At 37.1% G+C, this 16,993-nt stretch overlaps 1 protein-coding gene across 3 annotated transcripts in view; it reads right to left on the bottom strand.

The window, feature by feature from the left end:
- Positions 1-16,993, bottom strand: part of LOC149936307 (calpain-B-like) — a 41,452-nt gene that overhangs the window by 10,810 nt on the left and 13,649 nt on the right. For all 3 annotated transcript variants that reach the window (XM_090154860.1, XM_090154862.1, XM_090154861.1), the window contains 3 exons: positions 11,968-12,144; positions 2,472-2,541; positions 419-843 (listed from right to left, as the gene is read on the bottom strand). In XM_090154860.1, the coding sequence (XP_090010986.1) occupies positions 419-843; positions 2,472-2,541; positions 11,968-12,144 (672 nt within the window). The remainder of the gene's footprint in view (positions 1-418; positions 844-2,471; positions 2,542-11,967; positions 12,145-16,993) is intronic.

Here is a 16,993-nt window from a genome sequence, read left to right as displayed (position 1 = left end):
TTTTTTGTGAAAATCTCATTGTGCTGTTTTGCGCCATCTATACTGGTACCTAAAACTTTATATGATAAATTATATAAAACAAACCAACTATTTTTTCGTCTTAATTATTTGTAATATCCTAATATTAAACAAATTATATATTATATTAAAATGAAAAAATTCATTAGAAAATTGTGTACAGCATTTATTCAGTTTACCATAATTTACGATCTAAAAGCTAATTATTATCAATTAATTTATCAATCAATCAATCAACTATTGATTGTTAGATGGCGCGACGAGGCACAATAATATTGTAATCCCTTTCATCAACACCAGGAGCCGATCGCCCTTGTAACGATCGGGTTGCATTTCATTATACGTCAGAGACAGACCCGTTCGCTGACCTCTTCGTAAAAAGATCCTGACGTGAACGTACCTCGATGGAACAGCCAATCAAAGACCACCTCTCGTAGGCTTTCAACATAATACGAAAGAGGTTAGGTGGCGCTTTTTCAATTTCGTAGAACTCCGTGACCCCGCCGGTGAAGTCTTCCATGGCTTCGCAAGTGGTGCCACCTTTCAAAGACTCGTAGGAGCCGTGTAACTTGGCGTAAGCTTTCTCTACCAAAGCGCTCCAGAATTCGTTGCTGTCTTTGGAGTGCATGAAGATGAGGCGTCCGTGATAAGTGGGAAGACGGTCATCGACAACAACGTCCACCCATCGGCCGTATTGCCAGAAGCGGAAGTGAAAGACGCCAGCGTACTTGCCGTCGACGAACGACTGGTCATCGGGGACGACGCGGAGAAATAACTCCTGGTTCAAAGTTAAATTCGCCACGGCGGCCAGTAACCAGCAATCGCCTGAAAACGAAGAATTTCATTTAATAAAGGTAAGGTTGACTCCTGAAAGACGCGATATTTTCCTCCTCATCTTCAGAAAGCGTGCTATTATCAAAAGTATATAGTGGTGGAAAGTCTTGAACTTGATGGATCAACTAGCTATTTGAGTGGCAAATATTAATTTTAAGATTTCACGTTATCCCACATTCTTATTTACAGGGATTTTATCCCTGTGTAATCCCCCGCGGAGAAAAGTAGTTCGCTTCTTTGGCGGCTTTAATAAGGCAAAATTAAACTTATGTTAACTATGGAAAACAGCGATAGTGCAATAGTGAATTTTACTTTAAACCCTAAACTTATGGTTACAAAATTAGGTTAAGTCGAAAAATTACTTATTTGGTATTAACGAATTAGCCCCAAATTATTACCCAGAATCTACTAGGAAGCCTAATTTATTTAAAGAAAAGGTTTGGAGCAATTCTACTAGCTCTTCGAGTCACGTGTTCTTCGGATCATTTAAGAACAGTCAGTCCAAAGCTTTCTGGCTCTATTTTCTAATTTAGGGTTGCCGTTTAGAACCGGAGGAACCGGAACCGAACCGAAATTCCCGATTCGGTTCTGGTTCCAAGAAATGGGAACCGAAGCCACTTCGGTTCGGTTCCGGTTCCATGTAGAACCGAACCAAAACAGAAGGAGAACCGGACCGGACCGAACCGAACCGAACCGAAAGAACCGAATACTTTTCGAATACTATTCGAATACTATTACTTTTGAAAAAGTCGCGAAAAAGAATAAATAAAGCACTGACAACAGTGACAAGTGACAAGGACTATTATGTCTATTGTCTCAATTGGAAGGAAAAACCGTTCATTTCGTTTTGTCCAGACTATTGGTTTTTATTTCGCCGCGTGTTTTATGCTACTTCCAAAAATGTGTAAATAAGCGAAAATAACTTCGCCGCCTGCGCGAGCTAGTTTTACTTTTAGTTTTCGACATTCTGCACGGCCAGGGTCCGAAAATGAGTTCCTATAATTTTGGTTCTCGGTTCGGTTCGGTTCCGGTTCCAATTTGTCTTGATCGGTTCGGTTCCGGTTCCACTTACAAGGAGACATCCCGAAGTGTAACCCACCGATTTTGTTCAAACTCGGGGGATTGGTAGACCTTCATGTATCATGAAAAATCCTAAAGGGAATTTATTCAATGGGCAACCGTTTTGCCATGGCAACGAATTTTTTTTTTACAACAACAAATGGAAATTTTCCCATTGAAAATAACATGGGATTCTGACCGATTCCTAGGTGAAAAATTTGAACAAATTTCAGAATTTCAAAAATGCCAAAAAAAAGAAAAAAGAAATAAAAATTGACAATAAAAACATCAAAATTGATCAACTTTTGATCAATTTGAGGTCAAAATCCCATGTTATTTTCAATGGGAAAATTTAATATTTTGTATTGTCAAAAACATTTTTCGTTGCCATGGCAAAACGGTTGCCCATTGAATAAATTCCCTTTAGTATTTTTCATCATACATGAACGTCTACCAATCCCCCGAGTTTGAACAAAATCGGTGGGTTACACTTCGGGATGTCTCCTTGTTAGTCGGTTCTCGAACCGCGGCCACCCTATTTACTATGAAAGGAAACGTACCCAATTCTCCTTGAACCACATCGAAACGACTGGCTCCTTCCACAAATAATTTCGGATTTTGACAAAGCTCCTATTGGCGAAAAAACAAAACAATGTTAATTAATTGTATCAACGCCATAGCGGAGATTTCCGCGTCGAAAGGTTAGTTGGGAGTTTTATATAACTTTATACCCTATAGGACAAAGTTAATTTTTGATTCTGGTGGATTTAAATTGAATTTTAAAGTATATAATTTATTTCTTACGAAATATGCTTTCATTTCTTTATACTGCTTCAAGAGCTTTTTTGGAGCAAAACTAATGCGGGGGTTATAAAATCAAATTGATTTCGTAAAACTATTACATCGAAAAATATGATTGTAGTCCAATCGACCGAACAGCCCCATTCGACCGAAAACCGCATATTTTGCGGTTTTAATCCGATAATTTAACATCGTAATATATTATTCAATTAAGTCAAGGGTAAATTTCATTGGAATTAATTTGTTGTCGTGTCCCGTCCGGGTGCCCTGCCCCTTCGACCCCGGTAGCCTTTACTAGTTAAGAATTTTGGGCCGTCTCGCATCGTAACCTAGAGTAAGGTATCTAGCAGTAGCGTAGCCAGGATTTTGTTTCGGGGGGGGGGGGGGGCACACCATTGGGAAAAAAGTAAAAAAATAAAACTATTTGTTCGTACGACCATACGTTTCGGGGGGGGGCATGTTCCCCCTGTGCCCCCCCCCCTGGCTACGCCACTGGTATCTAGAGCAATCTTATCTAGAGATATCGACTCGTTCATAAAGCCCATTTAAGGGGGAAGACTACAGTGGCCATTGTCTAGTTTCGCGCTATTTCAAGCTAAAAACTTTTATATTTGTATTTTTATTAAAAAAATTAATATTTAAGTGTAGAACAGCCTCTTGTTTAGTGCTTAAAATAATTTTGACAATTTTAAATTTAAAAGTAATTAAGTTATTACGTTTTAATTCGGGCCCCCGGAGCTAAACAAGTTGGGCAAGCGCCCAAACTACCCTTTAGTTAGGACCTTATATCTCGTTAACTATTAATTTTAGAATAATCAAAATTATTTTAAGCACTAGAGGAAGGTTCAGCCTAATAAGAAAAATATAATTCAATGATGTAATTGTTAAAACAGAAACGTTCAGCTTGAACGAAAAAGAGGCTTTTACTGTATTCTTCCCCCTTAAAGGAGATATAATGTAGAACGTTCGAATTTCACCGAAACTCGCAATTGGAGAAAGAATCTGGATAATATGACGCCAAAAATGTTTTCGGTCGAAGGGGATTCGTTTAAATAGTATATAGCCCAAAATGTGGATTATAAATAGGTAAATATCCCTATAGTTTAGTTTTTACATTTTACATCGATAAAAGTTATACCTGCAGCAAATTTTGTATCGCGACGTGGTGCACACGTTCAATTTTAATGGGTACTTCTTTCCCAAGAGATCATAAGACTATCAAGGCCCCTTAAGGTTGAATTGGGCATAAAGGCTCGTGTATTCAGCACCAGACAGGCTCGGGGGCAAAATAATACAAACTACGCTACCTAGCGGAGAAAAAGAGCAAATCATTGCCACCCCCCCCTCACCCCTACCACCTATACTACCTCTGGCCATCAGGTAACATTAATTGGGGGATTTATATTTTTTCACCACCAGATAGCTTCATGTAGCCAGTCATTTGAAAAACATTAAAATCCCATTCGATTCAAACTTAGGGGGCCTTGATAGTCTCAAAATCGTGAACGGGAGAGCTTGTAAGTGTAGATGGTATACAATAATTCTACATTCAGCTACAATTTTCCCGGCTCACTTTTTCGAACGGTAGTTTAATATACGAATAAAATTGAAGATATAAATCACAAAACTCTCGTACGTTGCCAACAGTTACCGAGCCAAATTGTCTCTCAAGAAAACGGTACGATGCCAATTGCTTCAAATATAAGTTAATAATACACGTATTGTTTCTATATTACAGACTTAGTTTATAATTTTTGCCCACTTCACAAGAAACAAGTCTGGATCGCGCGGCTTTAAACAGCAGAAAGGTTCCTTTCTTCTTTTGATAACCTTCGCGTTTTTACTCTTTTGATTAACAAAGGCCCATTTTAAGTTACGTCTATCAGACGCAAAGATGACGCGAAAAAATCAAGGGTACTTGTACTTAACAAAACCCCGGACCAAGATGTAATAACTCTCGATCAAGGCCACGCTCTTTTTTTACGACAAATCGAATAAAAATCTGACAAGCGGAGACAAGATGTCCTTCGACTAATAAGAAATTAATGGCTAATTATTCCTGCTTATAGAGAATAAAGGGCTCGGTACATAATCACTAGCCAGAGGGAACATCAAATTGTCTATTATTAAAAAACTAAGTTACAAAAAGAGATAAAAATTCGCGTTTGAGATGTAACAACTAGTTAAATTTAGAAAACCAGAAGTTCATAAAATATCTTATACAAGAGAAGTATAAACAGGGAAAATTATCATACGAAGCCTTTGGCACCATGCATGGCTCCGTTGCCAAATTTCGCCAGCTTTCTAATAACGAAAAGTAAACATACTTTTCACTCGTTCTGGGATTTCGGACTACAGGGTAACGAGAGTAACCCTATGAAGGCATTTTACTTCGATTCTGTGGTGGTGAATAGTTCGAGTTGGAGTAAAAATATTTTCCTCTAATGACTGCCTGTGGCCATTTTACCAGATAAATTCTGGATAAGTAGACGATTTTATAAATTAAGACATCCATCTACTGATGATGGCGGTTGTCCGTGGGACAGTGTCACGAAAAACCGAAAGCAGACAAGCTTTTGCAATAAAGAGCCACAGAATTATTTGAATTTTAAAATTTGGCCTGAATTATTCAAATTATTCTGTGGATCTTTAAATCAACTGGTGGCTCTATCAAAAACAGTAAAAAAAGGTTTACAAAAATGTTTCTAAAAGCGCTTCTAGATGGCAGTACCTTCCGTGGACCTAAAGACGAGATGTCCGCGATCTATTGGCTTCCCGAGACCACGTGTTTGATAAGTAAATAATCACGTGATTCTGAAAAGCCAATCAACGCGAGAAGCTCCCAATTTGCCACACATTTTAGGCTAGATTTTGATGCTTACTCAACTTGTTTTGATTAATACGCTAACGACATCTAGTGCGAGCGAATGCAAATTGACAGGAACCGCCACTTGCTTTAAGAGTGCGTATTAAACTGTATTTTTATATAAGAATTTTAGAAAGTAACTATGCAAAGTATTTAGCCACGTATTATTTTTTCTTCCAAAATCTATTTTAAGCCTGAAAAGGTACATCTTTCAAGCGAATAACATTAGCGCAATAGGAAACTAATACTTATCACATTATATACCTCTGAGAAAAGTAATTATCTCATTATCGGGTTAGGAATGGTGTAACAGATGTGAGAAACCAAGAATTTGAGTCACCCCAAACTATTTTCTATTTTCGTAAGGAACTAAAAATACGAAAAAATCTCGCGCGGGATCTTTAAGAACCACGTTTTTTTAAGATCTCTAAAAACTAAATACAGCTAAAAGTCTAAACAGCAAATTCGGCACTTTCTACTGTTTTTACTACTAGCACACTTTTGAAAGGGCAGTAAGTGACGGCGTGTTTACAAAGTGACGAAATAATTACGAGCTACCCGCAGTTTGTCAATAGGCAAAACTATAAAGTCCATGGAGGCTGAAAAGATGGTAGTAACGTTACTTTGTGGAGAACCGCAGCGCCATCTATCTTAGGAAATGCGAATTATTATTCATTTTCTTTTGCTAATGGCGGTTTAAACATGGATAGTAGATTTTAGAGCATCGGTAAAAAGTCTGGTTTTTAGCCCCCGTAAACCAATCACACTAAGGGAGTTGGCCAAGGTTATTTACACGAAGTACATTTTTACGCCAAAAGGTATTTTTTCACGTTTTTATAGATTAAATATGATATACTAAATATCAGTTGATAGTTTTTATTGAATTAAAAAAACCTAAATTTAAAATTACTAAAATATAAAGGGCAAAAAATTACGTAACAATATCAACCGCGTTAGATTGCCATTTTGAAATTGGAAGATCACGTGGTACAAACGACCTTGTAATACTCCCTCGGAGTCTCTCGAGCTGATTGATACGCGGGGAGAAATAAAATGCACTGTGGAAGGGTGTCGAAAACCTGTCCTCTTAATTTACAATCCATGGTTTAAATTATGATCGATTCATCTAAATTATATAATTATTATTATTATTATTATTTAAAACATATTGTAATAGAAAGGTGTATGTTACCGTAGTTACGCATTGTAACCCGGCCACCTGTTTAAAGGCGGGTTTATAAGAGAGCGAAAAGTTGAAGCTTTTTGTAGAAACTGAAACATTTTCGTCGGCGTCGGCTTTCGCGTAAGCGTTTACAAAGAAGCGAGAGCTGATTTCCTACTTGCTGTAGCAGACAGCTTACGCCGAATTCCGACGCTGGCGGCATCAAACTCCGTTTGATATTCTCGCGTGTTTTTCTGGGGTCTTGGCTCTCGCTTGAAATCACGTGGTCGTATTTAACCAATAATAATGCAAGCCTTGCTATAACCTTCGTGGATCTCTTGCATTTTTTAATTAATTAATTAATTAATTAATTTTTTTAAATTAGCAATTTTCGTTTTTGAAGCAATAATAAAAAAGTTGAATTCAGCACGACAATATTTCGACTTTCTTTCGTAGCCGCCATTTATTCTAAACAAACCACGTGATCACGTCAAGTTCAGGAACGGACTCAGTACGACAAGCGCTTTTGTAAACAGTAGCTTACTGCGCAGAGGCAGATTCCGAAAGCTTTTTCCGATAGCGTCGATCAGCTTTCAGCTTCATGCACAAGCTTCTTTGGATTTTCTCGCTCCTTTATAAACCCGCCTTAAGGCATTGACTGCGGTTACATGGGGGGTTTGAAAAACGTTTTTAGTAGAAGCGTCGTTCACGAACAACGGCGTTGAAAAAGCGAAGGGGTTACATTACCGGTTTTGGGGAGAGACCGAAGTATTTTTCCACCTAAATTCCATCCTACAATTCATCCTAACTGACCCACACACCCGCGCAATGACCGGCCGGATTATTTAGATCTAGATTTCGCGAAGAAAAGGTTAAAAAAATGGAAGAATTTGATAATGTTTTAATATCTGTATTAATTCAAGTTTTACTATCGTTAATTAGCCAGTATAATAATTTACAAATGCTTAGAATTCAACTATTATCGCGAATGATGAATTTTCGAAAAAAAACCGTTCAAACAATTTTAGAAACTGCCTCAAATTACGAAGGAAATTTAATTGATCCCATACCAAATCAATTGCCCCACCTTTTTCCAAAAAAAAAGAAAAAACGAGTTTGGATGAAACCCAGGAGTAGTGACTGGTGGGATCGTATAGTTAATGAAAATTTTGACGACGAAGACTGGTTGGAAAACTTCAGAATGAAAAAAGAAAGTTTTAATCGTTTGTGCGAGATTGTGGAAAACGAGATGTCACCTAATGAATTTTGCGTGAGAGAACCAATAGCTCTTAGAAAGCGAGTGGCAATTGCCATATACAAATTAGCTAGTTGCTGTGAAAGTAGGGTGGTTGCTAACGCGTTTGGTGTTAGTAAAAGCAGCGTGGTAAACATTTTTAGGAAATTTGTGATGGTCATGTCACGAGACAAACTAAGAACCTTTATTTCATTTCCAAATGAGGATGAAGCAAAACAAATAGCTATGAATTTTGAATCAAAATTTAAATTTCCGCAAGCGTACGCGGCAATAGACGGAACGCACATTCCGATACTTCCACCTCAAGACGGGTTAAGGTAAGTTTACTTATAATTAGTTTGACTGTCTGCTCAAAACCTAATCAAGTACTCCTCTACTTTAATTAGAGACTTCATAAATCGAAAACAATGGGCATCATACGTTCTCCAGGCTGTGGTTGATGACAAATTTTGGTTATTAAATTACCTCTTATACGCGAAACATCGTAATTTCTTTAATGGACGAACTGAAATGTTTTAATTATTTTGTTATGTTAACAGTTTTAGGAACATAAGTTGCAAAGTTCCCGGAAGCGCGCATGACGCGCAGGTTCTTAAGGAATCTCAAATTTTCAAAATGTCTCACCAGCTTCCTAAGGTATATTACATTACTTTAAATCAGGGGCTGCGTGACCCTTCCAAACCAGTTGATATTTACCACGCGGGATTCTAGGTTAGTACTTGGATTAACAATCGTAATGCCTACCGGGATATATCTCTTAGAAAAAACTCGACAAGCAAATTAATTTTGCGACAGCAGCGCCGCTTCGGCAAAGTTAATGGAGAATTTACGAAACTCCCGTAACAAGTAGCCTTCTACAAGGCAGAACCCGTAACAAACACAAATGCACGCGGAACGCTAGAGTGATATATCCAGGTAGGCACTACTATTATTTATTCAAGGTTCTAATGTGAACAAGATATTGAAATGATCCGGGGTGTAGTTTTCACCCGGCACGAGGGGGGTAGGAAAAGTGTCACAAGCGTTTGCTTCAATCGCGTCGTTTATTGTTAATCCAAGGCTAGTCTCGAGCCGCCCCTGCTTTAAATAGTCTGGCTTAGAAGCTATTAGAAGAGGAATGATGTCGAAAAGTATATTTTTTGTGTTGCGTAATTTGTTTCAGCTTAATAAACTATATTTGTAAATTCATTAGGCACCATTGAACGTAAATGGGGTGGATGTACCTCTTATGATTTTGGGAGACCCAGCATACCCGTTATTACCTTGGCTTATGAAAGGCTATACAGGGGCTGCGGCTAAATCATCTCCAGAAAATGAATCTTTTAATGTATACTTAAGCAGCGTACGAATGGCTGTTGAGATAGCCTTTGGGAGGCTCAAGGCAAGATGGAGAATGGTGTTGAAACGAATGGACGTACATTACACACTAGCCCCACATGTAATAGCGACTTGTTGCGCTTTACATAACTTTGTAGAAGAACAAAAGGAAGTTATAAATCCTAACTGGATGACAACTGTTCAAAACGTTGAAACCGAACAATTTCCCCAACCAAGACAAAGATCAAAAGAAAACTTTGACGACGACGCAGTTTCTGTTAGGGAAACAATTAAAACATACTTAGCTGAAAATTTTCCTCTTAAAAAAAGTATAAATATGTAAATAACTAAACATTTTAATTTTCTAATGAATAAATTCATTTTTATTGTTCCCAATAAATTCATTTCTATAGTAGTAACCTTTTATGTACTTCCCATTTCTAGGCTTAGTTTTATTTATTTATATAACTGACTCGCTGCATCCATTCGTGAGTAGCCAGGCTGTCCATAAATAGGCATTGGAAAACCAGACAGCTGATTCAGAAATGGCATACTTGAACCAGCTAATTGAGCCAAATTTGACAAGGGCGTTCCAGTCGGTGATGTAATGGGCCTAATTGGTTCAGATTGCGATGTAATGGATCTAATTGGTTGTTTTGGCGTAAAATGTATTGATTGGTTTAGATGTGAAAAAGGAACCCCTATATTTGGGAATGGTGTTCCACTGTGGCATGGCTCGTTTCGGAGGGGTGTTCCACTGTGCCATGACTCGTTTTGGAGGGGCGTTTCTCTGTGGCCTGGTGAGTTTTGAAATGGTGTTCTGATATGGCTTGGCGAGTTTTGAAAGGTGGTGACGATGTGTTCTGGTGCTTTATGAAGAGGTAATCCGTTGTGGCCGGTTACGTTCTGTGAGGGTAGGTCAGGAGAAGTGCTGGGTGAAACGACGCTGCTGTTTTTTTTATCCAGTATATTCATCAGCATTTTCTGAAAATCGGTAATTTTCGACCCTAATTCAGCTTGCGATTGATCTATTTGTTTATTAATCTTTTTCATTTGTTTCTTCTCCCATTTTCGCTGTTTTTTTAAAAGATTTTCTGCCCATTCTTGTTGAAATTTCTGGTTGATTCTCGATTGTTTGGAATGTTCTTCAGCGTAACTAAGTAAAGCCAACTCTTGCTTAGATCTTTTGTCTTTCATGTTAGTCCTGCTGCGTTTATTATTATTGGTGGTGGTATTATTTTCAACATCAGTTTCTTGCCCGGTTTGAGAAGATTCGCCCACATGACTGGCACTTGGGCAAACGTCTGTTATTTCGTCATCTGTTCGTGTTAAAAATTTCAATTAACGTTAAGGCCTAATATCAATTGCCCGTCTAAATATCAAACTAAAATCGACGTATTTGTAACCATGTTTTTAAAATATTAGTAAAAGTATGAACACGAATTATTTTGATTATCTTACTTCGCTTAACTATCGGATCGTTAAACGCTACCTAGTTTTGTAATTTATTGAATTTAGATAAAGGAGTTTAATTACATAGTTCATCCCTCGGTTCATCCTGAAAATCCTCATTAGATTTTCCGCTTCTTTTTCTGGGGGCGGGAGACTCGTTTTCGCTTTCGGAATCTGGTAAACCATTTTAAATCTTCCGTTATTATAATGGCAAACTGTATCCTTAATTACTAATGAAAGAAACTTAAAATAATACGTCACCTTCTTGAAATAGACTATCCACGCCTCCTTCGCTGGTTTTGTTGATTGGACGGCACGATAAAAAGCTATCTAATTGCTCGTAATAGGGGGCGATGGCAGGCGCTCTCCCGGAAGTTTTATTATTTTTTTTAGCCTCCTGGTATTTTAATCTAAGGAACTTCCACCTACATTTTATTTGCTCCACGGTTTTTTCAACGCCTTTTTTCTCTAACTTTTCTCTAACTTGTTCAAATATTATGGAATCCCTATATCTTTTCCCATCAAATAAGCTCATTACATTTAACTCTTCAATTAAATCAATTAACTGAACCGTGTCCGATACTGTCCACGAAGTCCTTTTTTGCGACATCTTTCACCTTCTAAATTTAAACTAGTTGTGTGTGATTAGAAATTTTGTTTCTTCAATATACCCATCTACAAGGTAAACATGCGCCAAAAAACCCAAGATATCGGAAAGTTTTGGAAATGCCCATTTGGTAGGAGCAATGGTCGAAAAAAAAACCCCGTTGTTTGCGAACAACGTATCAGAGAGGTTACATGCTGAGCGAAGAACGGCGTAAGCCCTTAAAACGATGGTCCGAGGTAGTTTTCTTAAGAACGTTTTTAGCGCTTTTAACAACGGCGTTAGCGGGTTATATGCGTTTTTCCAACACCGCTCTTCCTTAAAACGTTTTTCAAACCCCCCATGTAACCGCAGTCATTAAAAGTCGCTAGATGACTTGGTGCCTAGCTGATTATTATTATTATGAATTAGCTGTCTGCAGTATCTGGAAGGAATCTTTTTTTTCTTTAACGTCGCACGGCCAACTATGAACACGAGTTACCAAATGGAAGTTGGCTGTGATATGGTAGTCACGTGATTTTGTTTTATCATTTTAACAAGTTGGTTAAGACCGAATTGACTTGATAGTTTCGGCTATTCGGGGCGAGCGGTACACTTACGTGTGGCCTCTTCCATTCAAAGGGTCTCGGCGGGGTTCGGCTGTAGAAGACACTAGAATCGTTGGCCGGAAACGAAGGGTCCTCGTACAGGGTCCCTTCGGACAAACATTGCTCCCGGAGTTTCTCGAAATCCTGGACGCTACCGCGAGCTTTGAAACCGGAACCTCGCTCTCCAAACTGGAAAATAAATATTAAGAAATACGTGTCAGTAAATCAATGAAACTAATTGATCTTTAAACCCAGTTTAAGTCGGTTTGAACAGTAAAATTAGGATAATTATTCACAAATTGTTTATGGGAAAACAAACATCTAAAACGAAGCCCTTAGAGGTTCGATTTTAACGCTTTTATTTATACTAGATGGCGCCTATTTAAACGTTTTGGTGGTAAGGAATTACTGATTTATTACTAAAACAACTATATCAGCAAAGGCTTAACTCACGAGGAGACTACCCGAGGTGATAATCACCGATTTGGTTGAAACTAGGTGGGTATGTAGACCTTATGGTAAAATGAAATTTCACCAAGAGAAAAATTGCAATGGGCATTAGTTTTGCCATGGCAACCGAAAATGTTTCTGACAACACAGTATGTATATTTTCTCATTATAATAACATGGGAATCTGAGCACTTCTAAGGGTACCCCCTGTGAAAAATTTCAAAAAAATTTAAAATTTCAAAACAAAAAAAAAAAAATAGATCAAAATTGACAAATGAAATGAATTTTAAGATATTTTGATGAATTTTGGTCAATTTGATCAAAATATATAAAAATTGATCAATTGTTATTTTCAATGGGACAATATACAGACTGTGTTGTCAAAAACATTTTGGGTTGCCATGGCAAAACTAATGCCCATTGCAACTTTTCCCTTGGTGAAATTTCATGTTACCATAAGGTATACATACCCACCTAGTTTCAACAAAATCGGTGATTATCACCTCGGGTAGTCTCCTCGTCAGTAAAAATCTTTTTCGATGATTTTTGGGTAATTTAAAATTTCGTTTCAGACCCCCGTTTTTAAATGCTTGATCTTCTTGTGAGGAAAACAATTTTGAACCGTTGAGAGCTTAAAGTTTACCTACATAGTGCCCAAATGTTTTCCTTTTTAGTTTAACTGTATGTATTGAAATTAGTTTATTTTTCATCAAATATTGTCACTTCTTTTGGTTTTTGTTTATATTTAATTTTCGCCAAGTGTTTTGACGATAGCAAATGTATGGCACTTATGAATCCATTTAAATGGTTTTCTCCCCGATTTAAAAGTGATTTGTTTGATAAAAATAAAAAAAGTCATTTATTCATTCATAACTGCGAATCAAGATAATGGTTTTAAAAGGGATTGTATTTCAAAAGGTCGATAAATATTCATTCATAGGTTTATAGTACGACCAAGAATGTTGTCATTTATACTTAGGGACTTCATGAAAAAACGTAGCTGGCCTGTGTTTCAATCGCGTCGTAAGACTTAATTTTTAGCATAAGTGTATAATATTATTACATAAGTGTGACACTTCTTATTCTTCATACGCAAAAGTTTTACCGAGAGCTATTCACAAGACAGACTGCATTAAGGCTTCGTCGTCGTTTGGCGTCCGCTCGCTAACGCGTCACACGTAGCCTTCGACAGCGCCTCGCTAGGGGGAGATTTTCTTCTTGTGATGACGTAACTCCGTTATTAGCTCTGAGTAAAATATTCCCCAAAGTGACAAACTTATGGAACAATATTATAGACTTATGGTCGGCTGTAAATGCTGGACTTCTGTGGTAAAAATGTGGAAGAAAATCAAATGGGTCGTTGCGGAAAAATTGCGGAAGTGTTCCGTTTGTTCGACAATAGGCGGTTTCTTTACGCTTGTTCCGGTATTTCGGAGTAGGGTAAGAAGAGTAAGGCTATGACGTCATTTTAGTATGTGGGGGCGAATAGTTCGAGTCGAAGTAAAAACGTTTTTCCATAATGGCTGCCTGTGGCTTTTTTAGCACATAAATTCTGGCTAGCAGACGACAAAACCCGATTTACTCATTTACACCTTTTCAGAAGGAGTAAAAAGAGTAGCCCTAATACTCCGGAACAAGCGAATAGTTTGTGGGCCGGAGTAATTCTTAACCCGGCCCCCTGTTTAAAGGCATTATAAGTCGCTAGATGACTTGGGACAAAGGTGGTGCCTTGGGTATTAGCCTATAGCTGATTATTAATTATTATTTATTTATTATTATTTATCCCCGGAACAGGTGAATAAAATGTTTTGGGGTAAAAAGAGTACACTTTTAGTCCGAGAACAGGCGAGAAGAAACCACCAGCGTTAGGTTTTTTTGTTGTTAATTTTCCGGAAAAATAAAATGCGGAAAATTTTCCAGAAAAGTTTCCGGAAAATTTTCCGCAAATCGGAAAAATAAAAATTTGAAACATAAATTACCATACAAGGGTTTTTAATGTTTTGAACTTTTTATCGATATAAAATGTCTAATATCAGTAAACATACTACAAAACATTAATAGCGTTACATTGTTAATCAGTTTAAACTTTACTTTCAGATTCGAAAAAATGAGGCGAAAATACCGCTTTATTTCAATTTGCAAACAATATATTAGACTAATCATGGAATGAAAACTTTTTTTTTTATTTTTTTCGGAAAAATACGGAAATTTTTCCGGAAAAAAGGCCTCGGTCATTTTCCGGAAAATTTTCCGACTTACAACACTAGGTTTTTATTTGCGTCTACGCAGCGGAATTTTTGTCTTCAAGAAGAACTGAATTTTCAAAATATGGCAAGGATTGACACGAGCAGAAGTATATAACATGTATTTTAAGGGATAAGTATCCATCTTCCTACAATATTTTCTGTTTAATGTTAATCAAATGAAACTTGTAGCTTAGAAGGTTCCCGCTGTTTTTCAAAATACTTTTCAGAAGAAGAAATAGTGCGAAACTAAATTCATAATGTAATTACTTTTTTAAAGCTATTAGATGGATTGGAAATTCGTTCCTAACTGTATCGATCCTTCGAAGGTTTAATTTTAATGGCGCTAGCTATATATACTAATCTCCACCACTCTCCCCCTATTCGGCTTTTCGTTGCTACGCAACTCGTTTTGAAATTTTTAATATTTAGTTTTAGTTTCTCTATTCGGTGTTATAGTCGCGAGCCAGATTTCCCGCACGGTACTGACGAGATCCAAATAGGACGAAACCGGTCTACCGTTGGAATTTCTGGCTATTTTATTTAATTTAGTTTTTCACTCGAAGATCTATTTGGTCCGAGTTTCACGTCTTTTTGTTCGCTCGAAGACCTATCGGTACGAGCTCTTAGTAACTTTTTAAATTTCTTCAAATTTGTTTAGGGTTTAGCTTTATTATCCCTTTTCATAATGGACTAATCTACTTATTCGCTAATTATATCTATATACAACATATTTGAGAAAGCACATCGAGAATGGGTCTATCCGGGAAGTTCAAACATCCGACCCGAAAACTATATTAAATTGAAAGCGAATAAAAACTATCAGTCGTTACTCCGTCATATTGACGTTAATAAACCGTACCCTTCTGGTAACATCGTAGGAAACTGTCGGGTTACTCTTATACAATTAAAACGTTTAATTGAAAATAGCGGCGGAAAACTAACGGTTGTCCTGGCAACGATCCACGAATGAAAGAGATGGGGTCAACAAAGATAAAAAACGAAATAACGGATGGTTGAGGGGGCCTTCGTGAAGTTTACTTTGGGCGCCATCCAAACAAATTAGTCGCGCTTTAATCGAGTGTAAATATATTCAAGCAACGATTGCGGAATTGGATCGCCTTTGGGGGCGTGCGCAGCGTTCGTAATTAATCTACGGATACTCCAAAAAGGTGTCGCGGCTCGTTTAACCTCATTTGATACGGCCATCACTTTGATTATGGGTAATAAAAATTTATTTATGGTACACCCTCGACAGCCGACCAAATAAAGTCATAAACAAAACTCAGAATACCGTACAAATAGTAGTGGTTTAATAATATTTGGAGCTCTAAATTTGAAAATGCGATTTGTTGTTTTGAAATAAATTAAAATTTCCGCTTTGTCACAATTTACAGTTTTTTCACTAAATTAACTCGAGATAAATCTAAATTTTAATTAACAAAGTAAAACATTTTCTGTCAAATTTAAGAATTTCAGAATTATTTCAGATTCTAAATGCAATAGTTCTTTTTATAAAATAACCTTGGCCACCTTGTTGAAATGTTGCCTCCCCGCTTCAGCTGTGGATCCGTTTTCTCTCCCACGAAAGAGTTTATGAACTCATTCTTAGGCATTGGCTGAACTATTCCAGGGCAACATTTCGACAAGTTGGGCAAGCATTAACACATTTTATAAAATCAACTATTCATTTCCTTACATTTTCCTGTGAACTTTCACAAAAATGGTGGATCTGTAGTTTCTGTACACCGATTACTGGCACATGAAACTTAAGAACAACCTGTTATAATAAACCTGTAATCAAAGCTACATGCTTCTACCCCGATTTTCGTTGTTCACGATTTTGTGATTTTTACATAAAATGTAAAATAAAATGTACTACTTAAGACTACTACTAAACCTTAAGAAATTTATTTAGCTAAAATACAAATAAACTCAATTGATTATAATTCGATTTCATATTGCCATAGCTCATTTAAATTATTACCCATTATACTGACTAATCAATCTATATACATAAATTTGTATGGTACAATAAAAACCACAGCTACAAGGAAATGAGTACAGCCTTTCGCGAGATATTGAAATTTCGAGAGATCCGCTGAACATACAAACATACGAATACGTGAGCGTGGAAAACTCGATTTCTATACGCTTCAGTTTTCGGAGAAATCAAAGCGCAATAAAAAAGCCAATTTGAATAAAACGTAAAGGTATTTTCCGCTAGTTTTTATTTCATTGCCAAGTTGTGATGACGCTAACTTATGCATAACACGGCAATTAAGAATTACTGATTAAACGCACGAAAGAACAGGCTTTCAGATTTCGAATTCGGTTGAAATATG

Source organism: Leiobunum rupestre, chromosome 7 (assembly GCF_980474605.1).
Source record: "Leiobunum rupestre chromosome 7, qqLeiRupe1.1.hap1, whole genome shotgun sequence".
In the NCBI taxonomy this organism is placed as follows: domain Eukaryota; kingdom Metazoa; phylum Arthropoda; class Arachnida; order Opiliones; family Sclerosomatidae; genus Leiobunum; species Leiobunum rupestre.
Note: the sequence above shows the minus strand (reverse complement) of the source record. Positions and strands in the feature narration are given on the sequence as shown.